Here is a 24056-nt window from a genome sequence, read left to right as displayed (position 1 = left end):
GGCCCCCAGCCCTGGTCTCTCTCCCCCCACCCCAAAGGTCCTCAAAGGCCCTTCCGAGGGGCCCCGCCCCATCCCCACTCCACCCCGCTCCGCCCCCGCGAGGAGAGGGCGCAGAGACCCACCCCCGCTGGTTGGCGCGGGAAGGTCCCCCGTGGGGCCGCACGGATTCCGCCGGCCCTGCACCCGCCCTTAGACGGCGGCTCCGGCTCCCCGAGGGCGCACGAGGTCCGGCCCGCTGCCAGGGTGCGGCGGATGGGCTTCGGGGCTCCGTTCGGGGTGGCGCGGGAGGGTCGGGAGGCGGCGGGCCGGCCGCTCTGGCCGTGGGTCGGCCCGGATCCAGACGGGGCGGAGCCGGGAGCCGGGAGCCGCAGCGTGGACACCGAGGCACTCACAGCTATGGGCCGGGGGTCTCTGAGAGCTCGAGGGTCGCAGGCGTCGCTGCTGCTGCTGCTGCTGCTGTGGCTACCTTTGCAAGTGTCGGGGACCGAGGCGTTTCAAGGTGAGTGGGATGTGCCCGGCGGGGCAGGCCAGGTCACTGTCAGGGGATGGAGGGCCTGAACTGCCCTTCCCCCACCCACGGTGGCCAGGAGAACAGGGCTTGCCCAGGCTTTGGCACCGTTGGACCTGCCCAGGGACTGTCTGCTGTACTTGGGCTGGCTTGGAGTCCAGACTGACACAGTGCCAATGGCAAAGCAGTGGTGATGATGGTTGGAGGGGGTGGGGGGCGTCTCCTCTAAGCAGCTGCCCAAGTCCCCAGACCCCTCTTCTAGGATTCTCTGCTCTGACCACCCCCAGACCCCACCCACCAGTGTGGACTTTTTCCTGCACCTCCATCCCTTAAGGCCAGCCCACTGTTCCCCAGAGTCCCTGCTGTGCCCTCGGACTAGGGGGCCAGCTGTGGCCTCCACAGTCAGTCTGGCCCCCATGCTCACCCCACACCCCAGGGCCTTGGGGCAGTGTGTGTGTGTGTGTGTGTTGTTGATATTGTCGCCTTGTTTGGTGAGATAACGAAGGGTGCTCCGGACAGGCTGGACCCTGGGAAGTAACCTCAGCAACCCCGGTGGGTAGGAGAATTGGCGGTGTCCTGGATGTGAAGTGCCCCGCCACCTGCCTGGGAGGACACCAGGGAGGAGGCAGGAAGGGCTGGGCTGGGCTGCGCTGGGTGGCCTGGGAGTGCTGGGTTCCAGAGCACTGTGGGGAGCACCTGTAGGGATGGGGTCCTCTTCTGTTCTGGGGCCAGGAGGGGGCGGATGATAGCCCTTATGCCTTTGAGGATGGCTGCTCCCTCCTCCTCAGCATGGGGTCAGGAGAGGGTGATAGAACCCCTGGGAGGAGTGGAGAGAGGCTTTGTGCTCCCCGACACCACACTGGCTCCCCCGTTCAGCTCCCGCCCTAATCCTCCTCACCACAGCTCTGTCTGCGCCTCCCTCTCCCTCCTCACAAAGGCACACCCTCCCCTCTGTACTGAGGAGGCTTAGGGCCAGCAAGAAGTACTTTTCCACACCCAGTTAAGTCCTCTCTGGGCTGGGAGACACCCCTTCCCTACCCTGCTTACCCCTCCTCCCAGAAGCCCTCAGATCCCTCCCCACTCCCCTCCCAGCCGCCCCGCCCTGCCCAACCATGGCAGCCCACTCATCCAATCAGGGAGGGCTTCCTGGGGGAAGGGGAATCCTAGAACTGCTGCTATTCCAGGTCTTTGATGCTGGGGTCTGGGGGAGAAGATGGAGGAGGAGAAAGGACTTGGGGTGGCCTGGCAAGAGCTGAGCCACTTCCACCGTCTGCCATCTCAGCGTGGGGTTGGGGCAGGCTGGGTGCTGGGGAACTGTCAGTCCTGGGAGCTGGGCTTGCCTCCCCAGGGATTGTGTCAGAGGGCAGGGAGGGCTGCCTACAGGCTCTGGGCTGCCTGGGGCCTGGCTCTGCTGGGCAGCTGGGCGGGGGTAGTGAGGGTTGCTGGAACCCACTGTGGGGTGGGGGGCTGGGAGCATTCCAGGGGAGCATTCCAGAGCCTTCTGAGTAATGCTTGGCTCTGGTATTCCTCCAGGGCCCCCTTAAAGCGCACCCGGCCTGGGAGCACTCAGGCTCTCTCCCCCCGGGTCCTCCCCACCTCCAAGATCCAAGAAAGGGGCTTCCAAGCTAGGGTCCCTGGAAGTCCTGCTTCCAGCATGAAGCCCCCAAGGGAGCTGTCTGGGCAAGGTGGGCCGCCCAAGACATGTGGCTGTTGTTTTTCTCAGATGGTGGAGGAGACACAGTCACCCTCTCTTCACAGATCTCTCACTCCAAAGGCATCTGCTGCCCAGGCTAAAAATACCCGAGGCTGCCTCCCTCTTCCTTCTCCTCTGCACGGGGGGCTTGGTCTCTTGTGATCTCTGACCCCCAAGCCTCCCCCAGGTCAGTGGGGCCTCTGGCTTCCCCAGCTGAGCTATCCTTCCCAGGCTCCTCTGTCTCTGTTCTGCCACCTCCCTGGTGGCTCCTCAGTTCCAAGGATGCCCGAGGAGCAGGAGCGGCCACCCTCCTCCAGGCTACACCTCTGAATAATGAAGGTGGAGTCTCCTGTTCCTCTTTGCTGATGTCCTATCACCTCATCCCTCTGTCGTGCCCTACTCCTCTATGTTCCTCAGACTTCCCCCTCAGCTTTTACTCTGTCTTCACCCCAGGAGACAACCCTGGAGAGCCAGTCACCCTGCACTGGGTCCTGGATGGACGACCCCGGCGCACGGTCACCCTGGAGGAGCCGGTCAGTGCCAGGTCGTCCTTCCCTTTGCGGGGGGGCCCGGGGTCTCCCAGCCCCTTTCCCCGTCTTCAAAGTTTAGCGTGGCAGTTTGGCTGGGGTCTTTTAGGCCCCTTTCCGGAGGTTTGGCAGGTGGGGGTGGGGAGACACATGAGATCACAAGAGCCTGCACGCATGGAAGTCATTTTCAGGCTTCCTGCCCCACCGTCCTCTTCTCCCTTCCTCCCAGAATTATCCAGGGGAATTATCCTCCCCACCAGGCAGAGATAGGGCCAGAATTTGTGAGCCCTGAAACTTTTCAGGGACCTCTTTATGCAAACACCAAAATATCTTCCTTTTGCAAAGTTTACCAGAACGTGTTACCCTGTGGACACATTGCTGTCTCCTCCAGTAACACTTCAGCCTCCCTGGCTCGTGCAGAATCCACTTCTGGCCAGGGGGCACTGGTCACCCTCCTAGGGCAGGCCCGCCTGATTTTGCTTCTCCAGGATGCTCTGTCCCACTTGCTGCCAACACCCACCCATCACACACTTCCAGAATAACCATGCTCCTGTCTGTATGTGCCACACAGCTTTGCTACAAATCAGGAGGCCAGTGCCCTTAGAATCCCCATATCACAGAGGGGCAAACTGAAGCCCAGAGAAGTTGGAGAAAGTACCCAAGGTCACACAGCTCTTTAGCCCAGAAGCCTGATATCCACTAAGGTCTGAAAGACTTCTAACCATTGGCCAATGTCCCCCAATTTTAGAGAGGCCTCTTCATCCTGAATTTTCAGGTAAAAGGTGACAAACCACTGTCTAAGACAGCAAGGAAGGCAGTAGAGCACTGTCGTGAAGGCTGGAAGGCCCCCACAGGCCCAGGAGCTTTTAACCTAGGGCCCTACTGGGTCCCCCAGACCCTCAGGGGCCCCCATTCAAGCATGGTGCTGACCCGGGCTTTGAGTTAGTTGTCCTGGACATCACTGGCAGAGGGCAAGGCTGGGCACATGCTGGGCACCTCCCTGCCAGTCCAGCTTAGGCTGTGACAAGGAAGGGCATCTCAGAGGACCTTGCTTTCCCCTGCCTCGCCCCTACCCCCCCCCCGCCCCCCCACCGCCGGGAAGCCTGCCAAGCTGAGGCCAGCAGACAGAGATGAGGCAGGGAATCCTGTCCAAGAGGCAGGAAATACCCACATTTCAGGTTAGGGATGGGGTGTGTAGTGAGGAGCAGGGTCACCAGGAGGGCAAAAAGCAAGGAAAAACAGCAGAAGGACAAAGAGAAGGGAGCCCAGGGTGGGGGTGAGGTAGGAGGAGGCTTTCCATCTGGGGCTGCTGCCTGCGCTGGGTACAAACCTTTCTCCAATAAAGTAAGTGACATTCCAGCCATGTGAGCTCATGCTTGGGGCCTTGGGGTGGGGGGCTCTTGGCTGGGGTTGCAGGGTTGTCTGCCTCCCACCTGCAGAGAAAGGGCCCCCACAAGAATCTGAGCCCCTTGGCCCGGGGCCCAGCCCAGTGCATGGTGCAGGGAAGGGTGAGGGCCAGCATTCCAAAGACACAGCAGCTCTCCAGGATGCTCCTGGGCTGGTTCCAACTCTGGGCCCCCAGCCAGGCAGAGTGGACAAGGCAGAGGGGCCGGCAGATGGGGTATTTCCACAGGGTGGGAGAGGCAAACAGGCTAGCGAGAAGGAGAGGCTGCGGGCTGGCCCAGGCCAGCCCCCGTGACATCTAGCTGAGATGTTTTTTCTCTTGGCCTGAGGTAGGGGGTCAGGGTTTACTTTATGGTCTCAGCAAAGCAGGTGTGGGGCAGGCCTTCAGAAGGCTAGGGGAATTTTCAGTTTGTCAGAATTGAAGGAGGAGGGATAAAGTCTGAATTCTACAGGGAGTGGGGAGCAGCAAGAAACGAGGCCGTAAGGAGGCCTGAGCCTGGCTACCTAATGCTCCCCCAGCCAATGTCTTCAGGACCCCATTGTCCTCCCCACTTCGAGGAAGCCTTCCGGCTGTGACAAAGGAGGGAGGGCCAGAGGAAGAGTCCAGTAGCCTTGGGCAAGTCAGGGTACCTTCCTGGGACCCCTCGTTTCATCCCTCTGGAGGATGAGGTGTGCCCCTAGCAGGCTATGTCCAATGGCTGTTGTCAGAACCAAAACCGTCCCGAGTTTGGGAACATATTTGCCCGCATGTTCTCACCCCCACATCCATCCACACCTACCATGACCAGTGGGGAGCCTGCTGCCCCCTGCCCCCTGTGCTCTCCTTCGCCAGCCAGCTCCACATCCCACCTGCTCCCTCAGCCCTACTCTCCTTCTTGACCAGGTCTCGAAGCTAGACATGGGGCTGGTGGCCTTGGAGGCTGAAGGGCAGCAGCTCCTGCTCGAGCTGGAGAAGAACCAGTGAGTACCAGGCAGGGGAGGGGGCCGGGAGCCGAGAGCAGCTCCCGCTCTCTGGAGGGGATCAGTGCTGGGGGCAGGGATGGAGGGGAACCCCTAAGGCAGGCTGGATGGGGCGAGGGCTCCAGAGGAAGAGGTACAGGAATTGTCCTGCCAGCCCATGACTGGCTCCCTCAAGGCTGAAGTAGACTGCTAAGCCTGGGTCAGCCCTGCTGTGGGGCACATCCTTCATTCCAGCCCCAGGATTATCTCGTTAGCTTCCTGCCAGAAATGAATGAGCATCACCTAGTGGGTGCTCACAGGGTGTGCTGAGTCCAAAGAGAATCCAAAATGGATTCCAAAGATGGGCAGGTGCTCGGGGCTGAGGTGAGGTGTGGCCTTTGTAGGTCAAGACTCCTTCAGGAGGCAGGGATTTGTCTGGCCTGCCTGGAGGGTCTCTATCTACAGGGAAGGGAGCAGTGGGAAATGAATTTGGGGAGTCCCAGTAAAGCCAGATCACAGAGGCCTTTTTTTTTTTTTTTAATTAGAGTGAGAGTGAGAGTGAGAGCGCGCGCGCGAGAGAGAGAGGGAGAGAGAGAGAGAGGGGGAGAGAGAGAGAGAGAGAGAGAAAGCAGGGAAGAGGGGCAGAGGGAGCGGGAGGGAGAGAATCTCAAGCAAGCTCCATGCTCAGTGTGGAGCCCAATGTGGGGCTGGATCCCACGACCCTGGGATCACAACCTGAGCTGAAATCAAGACTCAGAAGCTCAACCAACTGAGCCCCGCAGGCGGCCCCACAGAGGCCATTGTAAGGCTGAGTGTCTTTGCAAAGCCAAAGATTCTGAGCTGGTGAATGAGTAGGCGGTGTGGGGCTGGGTGGGGTGGGTGTCCATGATGGAGCGTGGGGTCTGGAAACCATCCAGATGGAATTATCAACAGCCATCGTTTGTCGAGGGCTCGCTTCATTGAAGACACTGTTCCAAGCACTCTACACATGTTGGCTTCTCCCCCATGGAGCCAGATGGACCGGGAACAGGATCTAGTTCCACCACACAGAACCATAGTTCCTCTGACGTTCAACGTCCCCACACATGAGAGGGGGTGACCACAGCACCTACTCTTTGGGTTGAGTCTGTGCGTGGAGTCAGGGAGGGCAAAGCTGGAGAAGGTGGAGGAAAGACTAGGAGGTGGAGAAGCAGGCGCCACAGGTCTTTGGAGTGGTCTGGCAGTAAAGAGGTCAAGGCGAGGTGGGGATGGAGATTTTCTTTACGGAAGAGACATTAGCTCACAGTTGATCCACCTTGGTGGGAAGGACCCCGGAAAGATGGAGAAGGAAGGTGAGATCGTTAATGGAGTGGGGTCTGAAGAAGATGGGGATGGGGCTCCCTGCCCAGGTGGGCAGGCAGGAGCAGCTGTGGACAGGTGGGGATTCTCTTTTCTCTGGAAGCATGGGGTGAGCATCACTGAAGGACAGCTGGGGAGAAACGTGGGGTCTGGGGGCCAGAGAACAGAGGCCTGACAAGGCTGGGCATCGGGCAGGGCCACCCAGGGAGTTTACTGCCCTTCCTTGGCTCCAGGCCCCACCTCCTCATCAATGTCTCCTGAATCCTCCCTCCCGCCCCTCCCCAAACCTGTGGAAGGAGCTGCCCACCATAGACTCCACAGGGACCACAAACTGTTTCTCCATTCCTGCTCCTCCCTGCTGCTTCCCACACACCCACTTCCCACACCTCAGCCCTCACCAAGGCTCCTCCCTGCATCCCCCCCCCCCCACCTTTCTTCCTCCAGCCCAAGGTTTTTCTGAGCTGAGCAGCACACAGTCGCTCCTGTCCCTTCCCTCAGATACATTTGGGTGCTTCTCCAGGGCTAGCCCTATGCCTCACTCATGGAGCTGCTCAATTAGCATTCAGGGAGGAAGGCTGGAGGGCATCCTGGAGGAGGCCTGGCTGAATTAGGTGACCCTTATAACACCCCCTCCCAGCAGGCTGCTGGCCCCGGGATACACAGAAACCCACTATACCCCAGATGGGCAGCCAGTGGTGCTGGTCCCCGACCACACGGTGAGATACTTCCATGGGCTCTGAGGACAGGGTAAGGGATGCTGGGGGGGTGCACTCCCTGAGGACCTCTCCACCATTCCTTTCCCATTCGCCTCCTCTTTTTAAAGAGAGGCTGGAGCCAGCCCCCCCACCAGCCCCTCCCAGTTCAACACCAGCTGAGATTTGGGGCTGGGTCCCTTGCTCTCCAGGACCACTGCCATTACCATGGACGTGTGAGGGGCTTCCCTGACTCCTGGGTAGTCTTCAGCACCTGCTCTGGGATGAGGTGAGGAGTTCTGGGGGAGGGGGCTGGGCCTGGGACTGGGGAAAGAGTCCCCTCACACCCTCCTCTGCACTCTTCCGAACTCTAGGGGCCTGATCACACTGGGCAGCAATGTCAGTTATTATGTGCATCCACGGTCAGCTGGAGACTCCGAGGACTTCATCACTCACAAGATGTTCCCAACCAGGCAGCTGCTCAGCTGGAAAGGGGCCTGCGGCCACAGGGATGCCAGGAGCAAAGGGGACATGGCCAGCCTTTCTCGTGCCACCCAGATCAAGGTCAGGGGCACAGAGAGGGGTGGGAGTGGAAATGGAGTATCCATAGCCCTGCAAATCGGAAAAGACAGGAATACACAGCCCCAGTTCAGGGCCTCCTGTCCTGATATTTTTATTTGGAGGCTGAAGAAACAAGTTCCAGCAATTTTTAAAGTTAACTTTGTGCTTCCTGGGAATTGGGGTTGGCAGCCTGCCACTCAGGGTCACCATTGCCTCTTCCCAGGAGAGGAGGGAGGTCCGCAGGAGCCCGAGGTTCTTGGAGCTGTACATAGTGGCTGACCACACACTGGTGAGCAGAGGCCCCAGGGGGGTGGTGGGGTGGGATGGGGCCAGCTCAGCCTGCCAGGAACTCTTCTGTATGTCTTTCCAGTTCTTGACCCAGCACAGGAACTTGAACCACACCAAACAGCGACTCCTGGAGGTGGCCAACTACGTAGACCAGGTTGGGGTTGGCGGGAAGAGAGTCCTAATGGGGGTGACTGCGACATGGGCTGGCAAGTCCTGGCAGGAGGTGGCAGGGTTGGAGAGGAGCACAGAGTATGGAGCAGAGAGGAGAGGGTGCCCCCCCCCCCGGGAAGAGCACAGGCACTGTGGCACATCTTGTCCCCCAGCTCAGCCTGGTCCCGTCCACAGATTCTCAGGACTCTGGATATTCAGGTGGCACTGACTGGCCTGGAAGTGTGGACAGAGCAAGACCAGAGCCGTATCACGTCAGACGCGAATGCCACGCTCTGGGCCTTCCTGCAGTGGCGCCGAGGGCTGTGGGCACGGTGGCCACACGACTCCACGCAGCTGCTCACGTGGGTCCCTCCTACGCCCACGTGGGTCCCCGTCTGGGCAGCCCAGAATCCTGGCCCCACCGGGTCACGCTGCGTTCTGCCTTCAGGGGCCGCGCCTTCCAGGGCGCCACTGTGGGCCTGGCGCCCATCGAGGGCATGTGTCGCGCTGAGAGTTCGGGAGGCGTGAGCACGGTGAGCTCCACCCGGGACAGGAGGGGGCGGAGAGGGACAGGGTAGGAGGCATCCCCGCAGCCCCCAGTGACGCAGTGACCGTCCCTACGCCCTCCCAGGATCACTCAGAGCTTCCCATTGGCGCAGCAGCCACCATGGCCCACGAGATAGGTCACAGCCTTGGCCTCAGCCACGACCCTGACGGCTGCTGCGTGGAGGCGGCGGCTGAGCAAGGCGGCTGCGTCATGGCTGCGGCCACCGGGTACAGACGCCGAGGTCGGGGGCGGGGGGCGGGGGGCGGCAGGAGTTCCGGGGGAGGCTCCGCTAGACCAGGGGACCTTCCTCAGCTGCCTTTCTTTGGGAGAAATGGTTATCCCTCGATTTCCTCTTCCGTAAAATAGAGATAGTGGTCATAGCACCCACCCCGAGACTTCTTTATGAGGCTTAAAGGGAGGAAACGCAGAAGTGAATTCTCAAAAGTATGGAGCTTTTCAGAACATCCTAGCAAGGATTCTCCAACCCCGGGAGTAACGGCGCTAGGTCGCGATTTGACCTTGAGTGCCGGGCTGCCTGGTCCTGGCGTGACACCCTCCCGTCTCGGGCTCGCCGTGTGACTATGTACAGTTTACTTGCCCTCTTTGGCCTCCGCGTGTGGAGGATCCCGGCTGCCTGCTGCTTAGGCGGTTTCTGCGCATCCAGGGGCTGTGTGGCCAAGCACAGGGAGTAGTGGCGGGAGGGGGTCGGAGACGAGCAGGGGATTGAGGGGGGCGGTCCCCGCACGCCCGACGTCCTTCCCCTCCTGTAGGCACCCGTTCCCACGCGTATTCAGCCCCTGCAGCCGGCGCCAGCTGCGCGCCTTCTTCCGCAAGGGGGGCGGTGCGTGTCTTTCCAACGCGCCGGACTCCAGGGTCCTCGTGCCTCGGGCGCGCTGCGGGAACGGCCTCGTGGAGGACGGCGAGGAGTGTGACTGCGGCTCCAGCCAGGTCAGGTCCGCGCTCCCGGTCCCCGGGGGCCGAGGCTGGCGCCCCGCTCGCCCCCTCCCCCGGGGTCTGGGTCGCTGCGCCCTCATCTGGTCCTACACCCTCTCTCCGGCTCCAGGAGTGCCCGGACGCCTGCTGCCTCGCCCACAACTGCTCGCTGCGTGCGGGAGCCCAGTGCACACGCGGGGACTGCTGCGCGCGCTGCCTGGTGAGGGCGTGGGGGGGGCTCGGGGTGAGGGTTAGGGGGCGCTCGGGAGCGGGCTGTTGGTCTTGGCTGATTGGCGCCCTCTGGTGCCCCTGCTGGTGCTGGCTCTGCTCTGCGCGCGGGCCCGCCTGGCCTCACCTGGCCCTCCAGCCTCTGAGCCTCTGTATCGGCGTGGATCTCTCAATGTCCATTGTCTCGCTGTCCCTCGGCCGCCCTCCCTCCACCTGGTCCCCTGCGTAGCTGAAGCCGGCTGGCGTGCTGTGCCGCCGAGCTGCTGGCGACTGTGACCTCCCAGAGTTCTGCACGGGCACCTCCCCCTACTGCCCCCCGGACACTTTCCTACTAGACGGCTCTTCCTGCGCCAGCGGCCGGGGCTACTGCCGGGATGGCGCGTGTCCTACACTGGAGCAGCAGTGCCAGCAGCTCTGGGGGCCTGGTGAGACTACCCGAGTACCGCTGGCCCTATCCTCGGGAATGCACCGTTTTTTACGCAGGGGAAGATGGGGGGGAGGGGGGGGGGTACTGAAGCCAGTGCGGTCCGCCCATGCTTCCTCAGGCTCCAGCCCAGCCCCGGAGGCCTGTTTCCAGACTGTGAACTCAGCAGGAGACGCCCACGGAAACTGTGGCCAGGACCGCAAGGGTGGCTTCGTGCCTTGTGCGCAGAGGTGGGGAGTGGGGCGGAGTTAGGGGAAGCGGGTGGTGCACTGGGGCAAGAAGGACTCTCTGGCCATGCGGTCACCCTCCACTTTCGTCCCCAGGGATGCACAGTGTGGGAAGCTGCAATGCCTGGGTGGGGAGCAGCGCCCACTGGCACCACACACGGTACCGGTGGACTCCACGGTTGGACTAGGCAGCAGCGAGGTGACCTGCAGGGGAGTCTTCCTGCTGCCTGGTGTCCAGCTAGACCTGTATGACGTGGGCCTGGTAGAGCCAGGCACCCAGTGTGGCCCTAGAATGGTGAGCCCTGTGAGCCCTGCACACCAAACCCTTCCCTAATGCTTGAGTCCTGTAGGCCAAAACGTCACTCCCCCTCACTGCCTGGTGCACACACCACCCATAGGTGTGCCAGGACGGGAGCTGCCAAAACACGACCTTCTGGGAGCTGGAGCGATGCCTGACAGCCTGCCATGGCCATGGAGTGAGTGGCCGGAAAGGTGATGAGGGGGTGGCCTTGGACTTCCTGATCCCACGGGGCCCTCCTTCTCTCTTCCCCTCTGTAGGTTTGCAACAGTAACCATAACTGCCACTGTGCTCCGGGCTGGGCTCCGCCGTCCTGCAACAAGCCAGGGTTTGGTGGCAGTGTGGACAGCGGTCCTATACAGCCTGAAAGTGTGTCCAAGGAGGGAGGGGGTGTGGGGAGGGGCTGAGGCGGGGCACGTGCTGAGGACGCAGCCTTACCCTGTTGTCCACAGACCACAAGGCCTTCCTGCTGGTGGTGATCCTTAGCTTTCTGCTGCCTCTGCTCCCCGGGGCCAGTCTGGCCTGGTGCTGCTACCGACAGCCGGGATCCCGTCTCCAGCAATGCCTCTGCGGCTCAAGGAGGGGTCCTGCATGCACTGGGTAGGCTCTGAGCCCACTCCTGTGGTTGCTGCTCTGCAGAACTCTGCTGGACCTGGGGGAGCTGGGGTGGGGTCCTTAGACCTTCCCCCCAGGAGCAGAGAGATGGGCAGAAGCAAGTGGGAAGAAGCCCTGAGCAGGAGGCCACAATGGCCTCCCGTTGGAGCCGATGATGTGGACCCCTGTGGGGCCCTCTTCCCCTCCCCATTAATGTGGTTCAGCACCCCCCCCCCCCCGTTGTGTTTCTCCCACCAGGGGGCTGCCTCATCCTAGACTGCCATTGTTCTGCCAGCTAAGAATGCAGTTCTCGCTCCACTGTGCCCTTCCAGACCTTCCTAGCCTCTCATGAGTTGTCAGCCCCCTTTCCCACTTCCTCTGCCTAAATCTTTTCTGTACACCTTTGAAGTCCCCCGATGCTGGACCCAGCACACCCTTTTTGCTCCTTACCGTTGGTTAGTTTTGGCACTGGCTGCCCTTGTGCCAAGGGCCTGTCCCTAACCCAGTTCTCCATGACCTGGGAGGAGAATCACATAGTACCTAAGCATGGTTGACCTAGGGCTGGACCCTTCAGTGGGGTGCTGGGCAAGGGAGGCACCCCATGGCACATCTGACACTCCCTGGACTTGGGAGTGCTCTGGGCAAGCTGCCAGAAGGGGCAGGGTTTGGGCTAGAGATTGGGGCAGAGGGCATCCCAGACAGGGGCAGGGCACCAGCCAGGTCCCAGGTTCCGAGACGGGCTTTGACACAATGAGCAGTGATTGTGGGTCAATGGGGGAGGAGCAAGGTGGTCAGAGTTTGGTGTGTCAGCATAAGGGGGTCTAGAGACGGGGCAGGGTGGGGGACAACTGCATATCAGCACTAAAGCAGAATCTTGTGGACGACGGAGACTGTTTCAGAGAGATAGCAAAGGAAGTGGCAAGGCGCTGGGCAATGGGGCATGAGCAGCCAAGCATGGCTTGGAGGCATTGAGGGCAGCAATGGTCAGCAGGGCTACCCAGTGACAAGGGGCGCAGGCATGGCTGCTCCTGGGGGAGGAAGTCCACCCTGCTTTGGAACCTGAGTGATGCCAATATCTGGGTGGTGCCAGGGTGCTGGGGTGATGGCAGAGCTTGGGAGAAATGTCAGGGCTAGAGAGAAGTGCCGGTGGTTCTGGGAAGGCAGGAGCCTGGGCCCAGGGGCCTTTCTCAGGAGGGAGCAGGAAGGGACCTGGAGGGAGTGACATGGAGCAGAAGGGTAGAGAATCATTCAAGCAGAACTCAGGCTGTGCGCACCTGCTCAGGACCACTGTTCTGACCTCCTGCCCTCTTATCCCACTGCTTAGGCCCAAAGATGGCCCACACCGGGACCCTCCCCCTAGGAGCGTTCACAGCATGGAGTCAGGCCCAGCAGCCACTGAAGAGCCCGGACTCTGGGGTGAGTGAACCACGGTAGGAGATGGGGAGGGAGGTGAGGATGGGCTCTTGCCTTCTGCCTCCTTCTAGACGACCCCCCCTCCATTTATCTCCCAGTTACCTTGAGGCCCCTGTCCCCACCCTGCTCCAGAGACTTCTGCCTGTGGTCACAACATTTGTCCTCCACCCATTGCTCCAGACCTTAAGAACTCTGCCAGAGCCCAAGAGCCACCTTGAGAAGCATCTGTCCTGTTGCCTTGCCTGAAACCCCAAGGTAGGTAGAGACCCTCCCCACCTTACCTACCCATCTCTGTTGTCCCTCATCTGCCCTCCCCTACTGAGGTTTTTGAGCGTTATTATGCAAAGGAGATGTGACCTTGTGGAAAAGCTACTGTCATGGAGACCAGAAGCTGGCAGTCCCTAGGGTGGGAGAGAGAGAAGTTGTATCTCTTTCTGGGTCATCGGTCCTCACTGAGGGAGCAAAAGGGATCCCAGCCCTCAGGGGTGACCTCTCCTCTTCATTTGCAGCAGGTCAAGTCTAGAAGCCAAGATCCTGTCTCTGGTGAGAGAGGGGCTCCTGAGATGAGGATACTTACAGACAGGCGACTGCTGACAGCCACCACAAGAACTTGGTCTCCCAGGGGCAGAGCCAGTGAATCACACTTCCTGCACTTTTGCAGCCTGCAAGTTTCTTCCCTGAGTCGAGCTCTGCCCCACCCACTTCAGGACCCCGGAGCCTTATCAGAAGATGCCCAATGCTGCCCCATTCCCTATGGCTGGGGGGATCCTGGCAGGGTATATATTCCAGCCCAAGAATCTATCAGTCCAAGGAGCAAAGGTCATGTAGTCACTGACGTCCTGTCACCAGGGGAGGCTGGGTCATTCTGGGCATTGGGAGAGGTCTCTATCCAGGGAACTTGGGTGTCTCTGCATATGTATTTTACCTAGACCCAGCTCTGCAGAATCCAGTGACTGCTGGGCCAGAAGCCTGGGCTCCAGGGGCCCTACATTTCAGATTGAGTCTACTTCCCTGGAGCTTGGCTCTTGCAAAAACAAAACAAAACAAAACAATCCACAAAATCCTTGGGATCCTCCTCCCTCCCTTTTCCTGCCATGTCCTCCAGATGCTTCCTCAGCCTCACCTCTGTTATTGGTCCTCCACCTGAGGTTTTGGAGGAGTGTGGTTCTGCTGTAGCCCTCTCACTTTGGACATTACTCAGCCTTCCCTCCATTCCATGGGAGGGGACAGTGGGAGCTGTTTTAAAAAGGATACCAAAGTAGAAGTCAGAAGAAAGATAGGCTGACCTCAAGCTTCTGTGAGTCTTTTCTGTATGTAAATTCATCCCCATTGGGGCTCCCTGAGGGTCCCAAGGGGTGGTGGCTGGTGGGTGGAGCCTCAGATGGCAGCTGTGGACCCAGATGTACCTGGGCATAGGACAGTGTTGCCTAGCTTGAATGATCCCTTTGCCCTGTCTATTCTGCCTCCCTTGGAAGTTCTCAGAAGTCACTTATTCTCTCCCCATTCTTCATGAAAGAATTGCTGAGTGATCTTCTGTATCAGCCAGCTGTTGCTGCATAACAAAACCACCCCCAAACACAGCTTAAAATAACCAATTCTGTGAATTGGTAAATTAGGTTAAACTCAGCTGGTAGTTCATTTGGGCTCATATGTTTGCAGTCAACTTCTGGCCAGTTGGGCAATTCTGCCTCTGGGTTTGGCTACCTATTGCATAGAGTGATGAGGACGAATAGACTATGTACCCATAGCTTGTTCACGTGACAGCTAAGGAGGGTTCTAAAGAGCAGGACCAGGATTAGGGTAAGGCAAGTGACGCACTTACCTTGAGCACACACAAAAAAGGCAATCAAGATAAATAAGATCTTAATGCAATCTTTTAAAGGATCAAAATTAAAACCAAATATCAATGATGAACAAAATATCAAAATTTTAACTGAACATCAGATCAGTAACAGTGTCATGCCAAGTCATGTTGGAACCTGAGGCAGAAGGAAAAATTCATAGTAGTGATCCTGTCTCATCCTAGCCCCAGCCCTGTCAGAAAGTAAGTGGAAGCTTGTAAGGCCTCTGGAAGATTCTGTGACTGGCACATTTTACTTCCATAACATCCTATTGGCCCAAGCAAGTCACAGGGCCGGCCCAGGTTCCAGGGGTAGGGAGAGTAACTCTACCTCTTGCTGGCAGAACAGCAGGATCCTGCTTCAGAGGGCATGAAGACTAATTTTTGCAACCAACCAACCACTCCTTGCATTGGCAGCAGAGAAGAGGCAGCCCCAGAGGTTGAATGAGACGGTTTTCTAAAGCTGCCATCTGTCTGAATTGTACCCATGGGATTCTGATTTATAAAGATGACCTGAGTAATGACATGGAGAGGTTAATGCCACTGAAAGAAGTTTTTATTACACACAATTCCCAAGAGAAGGGATCATGCTATGCCATGCAGGATCACATGGGGAAGCATGAGGTTTGGCCAGGAGGCCGAAGCAGGAGTGAGGGGAGAGCCTAGGAAGGGCAAAGCATGGCTCAGGATTGGCCAGGCATGGGGCACAGGGATGGTCTTTAATTGTCAGGTACCTGGCCCTGTGGTGATTTAGGGCAGGGCAAATACTGGCTTGGTAAGAGCTAGAAAAAAGGCAGCGCTTGTGGGTATAGACTCAGAATTGGTTGGTCTGCACATGAAAGATATTCATAGGCAAATTTTCATTAACTCTAGGAATTAGCCAGCCCAGGAAGGGGCAGTCTCTCCCCCAAACACCAAGCTCCACCCCGCCAACCAAGATGTCAAACCATCATAAAATGCAAAAAAATAAGGAACATCATTAATACATCTCTCCACACTCTCATCCATCAGGGAGGTGTCTGGACCCCATGGGACTCCCACTCATATTTCATGTCTTAAAATGCCTAAAATTGCATGATACGGAGAAAAACCTGCATGATAAAAATTGAATGATCAAAAGCTGGATTTACCATGAAAGTGGTACTTTGAGGGAAATTTATAGCCACAGTATCTTTTATACAAAGAGAGCTAAAAGTCAGTGGGATAAAGGTCCAAGTTAAGAAGTTGGCTCAGGACTAGATGATTTCACTGATGAATTCTACCAAACATTTAAAGGAGAGTTAATGCCAATCACTTTCAAACTCTCCCAAAAAAATTCAAAGAGAAGGAAACACTCCCAAATTCATTTTAGGAAACCAGCATTGTCCTGATAACAAAGCCAGATAAGGACCATACAAGAAAACTACAAAGCAATATTCCTGATGAATACAGATGCAGAAATTCTCAACAAAATATTTAAGAAGTGAATTCAACAGCACATTAAAAGGATCATATACCATGATCACGTGGGTTTTATCTCACGTGAGATGCAAGGATGGTTTAACATATGCAAATCAATAAGTATGATATACCACATTAATAGAAAGATTAAAAAACATATGATCATCTCAATAGATGCAGAATAAGCATTTGACAAAGTATGGCATCCTTTGGGGCGCCTGGGTGGCTCAGTCGGTTGAGCGTCCAACTTCAGCTCAGGTCATGATCTCGAGGTGTGTGAGTTCGAGCCCCGCGTCAGGCTCTGTGCTGACAGCTCGGAGCCTGGAGCCTGCTTCAGATTCTGTGTCTCCCTCTCTCTCTGCCCCTCCCCTGCTCATGCTCTGTCTTTCTCTGTCTCAAAAATAAATAAAAACATTTAAAAAAAATTTTTTAATAAAAAAAAAGTATGGCATCCTTTCATTAAAACCCTCAGAAAATTGGGTATAGGAGGAGTAAACCTCAACATAACAAAGGCCAGATATAACAAACCCTAACATGACATCATATTCAATGGTGATTGGTTGAAATCTTTCCCTCTAAGATCAGGAACAAAATAAGGATACTTAACACCAACCACTCTCATTAAGCATAGTGCTGGAAATGCTAGTGGGAGCACTTAGAAAAAAAGGAATGAAAGGCCTCCAAATCAGACAGGGAGAAAATTATCCTTGTTTGCGGATAACATGATTTTATTTTATTTATTTTTAAAAGTGTATTTATTTTGAGAGCAGGAGAGGGGCGGGGAGAGAGAGAGAGAGAGAGAGAATGAGAGAGAGAATCCCAAGCCAACTCCATGCTGTCAGCACAGAGCCTAACTCAGGGCTCCATCCCACCACTGTGAGATCATGACCTGAGCCGAAATCAAGAGTCAGAGGCTTCATCAACTGAGCCACTCAGGCTCCCCGACATAATTTTATACATAGAAAATCCTAAAGATTCCACCCAAAAACTGTTAGGACTAATGAATGAATTCAGTATTACCACATTCAAAATCAACATACAAAGATCAGGTGTGTTTCTATTCACTGACAAATTATCCTTAAGAGAAATAAAACAGTCCCATTTTCAATTGCACCAAAAAAAAAAAAATACTACGGAATATATTTAACCAAGGAGGTAAGAGGACTGCACAATGAAAACGACAAGACTTTCATGATGGAAGTTGAAGAAGACACAAATAAATGGAAAGATATTCTGTGTTCATCAATCAGAGGAATTATTAAAGTGTCCACCCAAAGCCATTTATAGATTAGTGCAATCCCTATCAAAATTCCAATGGTATTTCTCACAGAAATAGAAAAGATGATCTGAAAATTTGTACAGAACCACAAAAGACCCCAAATAGCCAAAGCAATCCTGATGAGGGTATAGATAAGGGGAACACTAACATTTTTGTTAGCAACTTTTCTTCAAGTCTAAAGTGAGTTAGGGGAGCTTGGGTGGCTCAGTAGTTAAGCATGGGATTTAGGCTCAGGTCATGATCTCACAGTCCGGTTTGTGAATTCAAGCCCCTGCTATCAGAGGAGAGCCTGCTTCGGTTCCTCTGTTCCCTCTCTCCCTGCCCCTCCCTCACTTGGGCGCATGTCCGTGCTCTCTCCTTCTCTCAAAAATAAATAAACTTAAAAAAAATTAAAACTACGGGCTCCTGGGTGGCTCAGTTGGTTAGGTATCTGACTGGTTCAGGTCACAATCTTGCAGTTCCTGAGTTTGAGCCCCACACTGGGCTCTCTGCTGTCAGTGCAGAGCCTGCTTTGGATCCTCTGTCCCATCCCACCCCCCCCCCAACCCCCCACCCCACCCCCGTAGCTCTCTCTGTCTCTCAGAAATAAATAAACATTAAAAACAATAGTTTGGCATGAGAGAGACCAGGTCCCCTTAGTGTGTTGTGTGGGTGTTGCTCGGAGGTGGGGGGAGGGTCCACTTAGGCGCACATCCAGGTGCTCTATTCAGTGGCTCCGGGACCTACGCAAAGGCACAGCCTGGGGCGGGGAGTCATTCCCATCACAAAGGCTCCTCCCCACAGCAGTATTCCCACTGGCACAGACACTTGGGTTCCCACCAAGCTGGGCTCAGGCAGGGCTGGGAAGGGGGCACCTGTTCCACCAGGACTCTGCTTCCAGCCGTCCTCTCTGTTCGCCGCCCGCCATGGTCCTCTGCCTGGCACCCGCGATGCTGCTGCTGCTTCTGGGTAAGTGGCCACCTCCTCCCACAGACCCCTGAACTCCTGGCCTCTCTGACCAATCTTCAGGGACAGAGTGAGGGGGCAAGAGGGTGATTCTGGAAAAAGAACCGCAGGAAGGGGCACCAACAAGAGACCTGTGCAAGAGGTGTGCATGCGGATACCTGGTGGCCGCAGTGCAACACTTGCCTTTGGGCTCTGCGGAGCACAACCCGCCCCCAAGTCCCGTCTTTGTACTCCTGCCCCAGACACTTGCTTTTTCCTATTGGGTCCCCTCTCCCACCTCTGTTTCCTTTCCCCAACCCCTTCCTTCCATCTGCAGTCTTGGAGGTTCACACTCATTCCTTGCCCTGCATCTTCAGGGTCTCTGTGCCACGCATCTGCTGTTCCACCTGCTTGGCTTCCCTTCCCCAGCTGGGGCATTGTGGAGGGAGGGGTCACTTTACCAGGTGGAGGGAGGTGGGGAGAATGGAATCTGGCAAAGGTTTAAGGGCAGATGAGATATTGGGGCTGAGATGTGCTTTTTAAGGGTAACGATGAGGCAAGGGTACTACTGGCAGAGGGAGACCAAGACCTTAGGTGACACTAAGCGCTGTTGTGTGTGGCTGAGGCCTGGGGATGTGAGGGGGCTTGGCTGGGAGAGGAGGGCAAAGTTTGCCTGCTGCTCCTGGCATCCTGGAGATGAGGGAAGGGGAGGGAAGGGGAGGGAAGGAGACAGGAAGGAAGGGCTCCCCGCCTCATGTCTACCCTCTCCACTTACTTACTAATTCTAAGCCCTCGGGATCTGTTCTTTCTACCTGTGGAGCAGACGTGCTGAAATCACAGCAAGAATCACCATGGCTCCCACCATCCAATCCATGGATCCTGAAAGAGGAGGCCAGTGCCAGTTAGGGACCCTGCTCCCAGACCTGAGGCCAGGGCCACCTCCCTCCCTCCACAAACCCAGCGAGATGGATGTGGGGCCAGGCTGGAAAACTTTTACCTAGACGGAAGTGGCTCCCAGGGGCTGAGAGCCCCGTGGGGCATGGGTAGCCTGTTCTTTTGGTGACCTGGGTCCTGGGGAAGGGCTGCCAAGTCCTGACTTCCGAGACCCTGGCTTGGTGGCCAGCGGAGTGCCACTTGTCATGGCCTTGAGGCTCAGGACAGCTCTGTGGTCTGACAAGAGGGACTTCTCTGGAATCCACACTCTGGCAGCCAGGCCTAAGTGGGCCTTCCAGGGACCAGAGCCCTTTCAGGGAATCCCTCTTTTGCCTGGCTGGTGGGGAGTGGAGGGACTGGGGAAAGCCAGAGCCCTCACGGGCCAGCAGGGGTTAGTTAGATGGGCGAGAAGGGAGCATCAGAAGGGAATTGGGGCGGGGAGACACCCGCGGTAAGGCACAGAAGGAGGCGCATGAGAAGGTCTGGAAGCAGGGAGCATCAGACACCTATAGACTCACTCCAAGGCTCTCCTTGGGGAAGGGAGGAGTAGAGGAAAGGGAGAAAGCTCAGGTGTCCCAGAGTGTCAGAGGAGCAGCCTCTGCCTTCAACGCCATTTCTGATAAATGTCCTTTAGCCAAGTGTCCAGAAGCCTTGCTCTGTTTCCACTGTCAGGTGGACACCCCTTTGAACGGGTGTGGCCATTCTGGGGAAGGAGTGGTACCTGGGCCTCAGCGCCTGGGGAAAGCCAGGCCTTGGTGCGTCTCATCCATCCCTGACGTGTTGCAGGACTCCCCAGAGCCCACCGCCGCCCATCCCCGCGGCAGAAGGCCAGTCAGTGCCAGGAGGTCACGCCTCCGAACCACAGTCTGCCCCTTTGGGCTCCTAGCGCCCTGCATCTTCAGAAGGCGTGGCCAGAGGGCGGAGGTGAAGTGTACTGATAAGGGCTCAGCGAGAACAGCAGCTGCCCGCTCCTCCACTAGGGTCGCCGAGTTCGGCCGGACGGAACCGATGCTTGGATGCGGCCGAGGCTTGCACGGCTGATGCGCGGTGCCAGCGGCTGCGCACCGAGTACGTGGCGCAGTGCCTGGGTCGGGCCGCGGCTGGGGGCTGCCCCCAGGCCCGCTGCCGCCGCGCCCTGCGCCGCTTCTTCGCCCGCGGGCCACCAGCTCTCACCCACGCGCTGCTCTTCTGCTCGTGCGTCAACGCCGCGTGCGCCGAGCGCAGGCGCCAGACCTTCGTGCCCGCCTGCGCCTTCTCGGGGCCCGGCCCGGCGCCGCCCTCCTGCCTCGCACCCTTAGACGCCTGCGAGCACAGCCGGGTCTGCAGGTGCGGGCACTAGGTGGAATAAGACGGCGGCCGGGCGGGTCCGGGTCCCCGGGTGCCGGCAGGGTGTGGGAGGGAGCGGGGCAGGTCTGCAGGTGTGAGAGGGGTGTGGGGAGCAGCCGGGCGGAGACTGGGCGGGGCAGGGCGGGGCAGGGCGGGGCCTCCCGCTCACGGCCCTCCCGCCGCGCCGCGCAGGCCCCGCCTCCTGGCCTTCCAGGCCTCCTGTGCTCCCGCCCCCAGCGCCCCCGACGGCTGCCTGCAGGACCAAGCCCCCCGCTGCCTGCGCGCCTTCGCGGGCCTCGTAGGTACGCACTGCGGGGACCCGGGCGCGGGCGGGGCTCTCCCGGGGATGCCTGCGCCTGAGTGGGCCGATTACCCCGTCTTCGGGGTCCCCGCAGGCACCGCCATCACCCCCAACTACGTGGACAACGCGAGTGCGCGCGTGGCGCCCTGGTGCGACTGCGGAGCCAGCGGAAACCGGCGTGAGGAGTGCGAAGCCTTCCGGGGGCTCTTCACCAGGAACCGCTGCTTGGGTGAGGGGCCCTGGGCGGGGCGGCGCAGACTTGCCCCTTCCCAAGTTTAGAGGTGAGGAAACGGAGGCCTTTTGCAGCAGCCACGCAGCTGCACACCCCTATGCTGCTGACTCGCCCCTGAAGAAACCCTTGCCCAGTTGTCTCGAAGACAAGGTCACAGACGAAGGTAGAATTTTAGTGATGACTAGGCTGGTGACACTTCAGGCCGGAGGGAGGAGGCAGTCAAAACAAGTTTCAGAGCTCCTGTAATGGAACGAAGAGAAATTCCTGCTTCTGCCACTTCTGAGGTGGTTCCCCCTACCCCGGGAATGCCAACGCCTCCACTGATGATCTTGCCTTTTGGGTCTGAATAACTGGGTGGCCTGAGTGTGAAGTCCGATTCTGCCACTTACCAGCCTAGAGTTAGTTATCTCCCCTGTCCTCTTGTGCCCATCTATAATATGGGGCTGATAATTGTCACCTTTGTGAGGACGACAGTTTGCAAGGCACTGTTAGCACAGGTGTCTCTATTTTGTTATTCCTTGTCATGCACCTTCCATTCCAGAAGCCAGTCTCTGCAGACGTCCTATCCACCCATCCCACTGCAGGATGCCAGAGGTCTCTGTCCCAGAGGAACTGAGCCTTGTGCTAGGGTTTCCCAGCCAAGCCCACCTTGGGTCCCTTCCTTCCATAGATGGTGCCATACAGGCCTTTGATGGTGGGTGGCCAGTAATCCTGCAGGACCAGCTAGATGTCCACCAGGACCCCGAGAATAGCCTCCTGCAAGTAGGTGTAAGGGAGGGGATGGTGAGCTGGTGGGGCTAAATGGAGGCATGAATGGCCTGGGATGGGGGTGGTGGAGGCAGAGAGCAGAACCCAGCTTCTGCCTCAAGTCCACATTGTCCTTGCACCCCAAAGGTGTCCTCCACAGATGGGCTCCTGGTTGGGAGCTCCCTGCTCCCCATGCTCCCTGTCCTGGCTTTCCAGCCCCTGCTCTGACTAGGACAGCAGACCTTGGACAACATCACTGTTCCATCCTGCCTGGGGTACAGGGCCACATCTGCACCCTACTGCCCCACTGAAGTTGGACTGGTGTGCCTCCCAAGCTAGCCCCAGTGCTCTCAGCCCACTGCCCTTTTTAGGTCTGCACACCCTGTGTGCCTGTCCTCTAGAGTGAGGGATGTGGGTTGAGGGCTTGATGCAAAGCCCCTGGTTTCCCTTTTTGTGGGTTTCTTGGTTATAGGTCCCTTTCTCCACTGACCTTGGAACAGTTGGGTTCTCCCACAAGATAGGGATGGGGGGGGGGTCACCTGTGTTGCTGAGGCCTCACTGGGACTCCAGATCACCTAGAGGTCAGAAACCATCCAGATTCCCAGAATTCTAAGAGATTTCATTAGCTTCTTCAAACATAACGTGCCCTAAGGAGTACATCTGAACAGACGTTTAGGCAAAACTTTTAACACTGCAGCCTTTCATGGCACTGTCCTAGTGAGGCACCCCCATCATGATAGCCACCTATGCCGCATGACTTATGTTGGCAAAGTTCTTCCCATCCATGATATGCTGCTTGGTGGGCACCACCTGGAGTGAGAATCCAGTCCCCTGCATTGCACTGGTTGTATAGCCATCTTCCCCATGGCTTAACCTAGCACTATGAATGACATCCAAAACTCAATAAACCCCATGCACTGAGACTGGCCTTACTTTCATGTGATCTGTCTTGGGAGCCTGGAGACCAAGGTCAGCCACAGGGTATGCCTCTGCTGGTCTGTGACTTCAGATGTCCTCAGAAACAATCTGGACTACATTTGCTCACCTATGGATGCCAAACTGAATCAGCTATTAGATCCTAGTGGCAGAAATTCCTGTTGACTTGTCTTCTCTGCTCGTACTCAGATACTGAAAACTACATTTCCCAGCTAGGAGGTGGTCATGTGGCACAGTCCTGGCCATAAGTGGAGCCACAGGTGAGGAGGCTTCCAGGGGAGCTCTTGAAACGGAACTGATTTGTTGTCTGGTCCCTTCAGCCTTTAGCATCCTCTCCCTTCTTCTTCCCCAGAACTTGATGGCAGTGCCTGGGGACATTGGTGCCATTTTGAAAATGAAGCCACATGACATTGTGGAGTCACTGTACCAGCCCCCATCTGCCTCCCTCTAGACTTCACTGTATGAGAAAAATACCTTTAGTTTGTTTAAGCCAATTTCTCCACAGACATCTGTTATTTGCAGCCAAACGTAGTCTCTGATTGTTACTACCATCTTTGGGGTGCCATGGAGTCCCAGGATCACTTAGGGGACCCCCTCCTCAGTGTGCACAGAGCCCAGACCTGACAGACAACTTCAGAGTGGTGCTAATTGCTTTTTTGTTTCCACATATTCTGCCTGCTTCTGTCCATATGAAGAGTTGAATTCTTTGCTGGAGCCTAGGGAAATTTATCATAGAAGTTTTCACAAGTACCCATGTGTGGACCCAGCATATGTCAAGCGATTGTGTTGATTTGCAGTTCTGCAAAGGTGTTTGGGGGAGGAGAAGGCAGAACAATGGGGACAAATACTAAGCCTTCTGCCCACTTCCTTCTTCCTCAAGAGCTTGGAGATGCCTGATGAGTTAAGGGTTACAGAGTCTCTGGCCTGCTCCTTCTCAAACCCTGAGGCTTGTCAGGGGCCGTGAAACAGATTGAAGTGCATGTTGTTGGTGCCTTGCTCAGAGCCCTCTCTGGCCAAGCTGCTAGGGAATGTTGGATGTTAACACAGCTCACAGTTGTTCCCTTCTCTAGAAGAAATGCCTGTAGGGTTATATTCTGTTCTGTAAGGTGGACGGCAACCTTGGGGTGGGGGGACAATTCTGTGCAACATTCATGCCCCAGAACTCCCTGTGGGGGATCCGGCTGAAGCTAGATCCTAGCTGAGACCACATCCTAACTTAGTGCCTTCCCCTGCCTGCTCCTGCCTCCCTTAGAGGTTCCCCTGAAGGTACTCACTCTGATAAATCATGGCCTGAGAATTCCCATCTTAGGCTGAACTTCTGGAGAACATCACCT

At 57.0% G+C, this 24056-nt stretch overlaps 2 protein-coding genes across 5 annotated transcripts; both read left to right on the top strand.

The window, feature by feature from the left end:
- Positions 1-294: 294 nt before the first annotated feature.
- Positions 295-16184, top strand: ADAM33 (ADAM metallopeptidase domain 33). Of its 3 annotated transcripts, none has more exons than XR_006215565.1 (22): positions 295-499; positions 2655-2734; positions 5016-5092; positions 7047-7125; positions 7314-7390; positions 7476-7665; positions 7886-7951; positions 8033-8104; positions 8296-8462; positions 8549-8633; positions 8732-8874; positions 9418-9595; positions 9711-9800; positions 10038-10233; positions 10354-10462; positions 10556-10754; positions 10858-10935; positions 11018-11126; positions 11210-11357; positions 12676-12767; positions 12863-13019; positions 13274-16184. XR_006215565.1 is itself a non-coding variant. In XM_042980838.1 (22 exons), the coding sequence occupies exons 1-21, from the start codon at positions 397-399 to the stop codon at positions 12980-12982; spliced, it is 2376 nt and encodes a 791-aa protein (XP_042836772.1). In that variant the 5' UTR covers positions 295-396; the 3' UTR covers positions 12983-13019; positions 13274-16184. The 3 variants fall into 3 exon arrangements, 2 of the variants coding, with proteins under 2 accessions (XP_042836772.1, XP_042836771.1); XM_042980838.1 differs by having other exon boundaries at positions 12945-13019; XM_042980837.1 differs by having other exon boundaries at positions 12897-13019.
- A 2044-nt stretch (positions 16185-18228) lies between these two features.
- GFRA4 (GDNF family receptor alpha 4) lies at positions 18229-22783 on the top strand. 2 transcript variants are annotated; one of them, XM_042979735.1, is made up of 6 exons: positions 18229-18271; positions 20161-20506; positions 20699-20808; positions 20902-21036; positions 21710-21801; positions 21934-22783. In XM_042979735.1, exons 1-6 carry the CDS (start codon positions 18229-18231, stop codon positions 22012-22014), a joined length of 807 nt encoding a protein of 268 aa, XP_042835669.1. In that variant the 3' UTR covers positions 22015-22783. The 2 variants fall into 2 exon arrangements, with proteins under 2 accessions (XP_042835669.1, XP_042835668.1); XM_042979734.1 differs by having other exon boundaries at positions 20161-20512; positions 20623-20805; positions 20888-21036.
- Positions 22784-24056: the final 1273 nt, after the last annotated feature.

The sequence above is a fragment of the Panthera tigris genome, chromosome A3 (assembly GCF_018350195.1).
Source record: "Panthera tigris isolate Pti1 chromosome A3, P.tigris_Pti1_mat1.1, whole genome shotgun sequence".
In the NCBI taxonomy this organism is placed as follows: Eukaryota; Metazoa; Chordata; class Mammalia; order Carnivora; family Felidae; genus Panthera; species Panthera tigris.
This window is presented reverse-complemented; position numbering and strand designations above follow the sequence as displayed.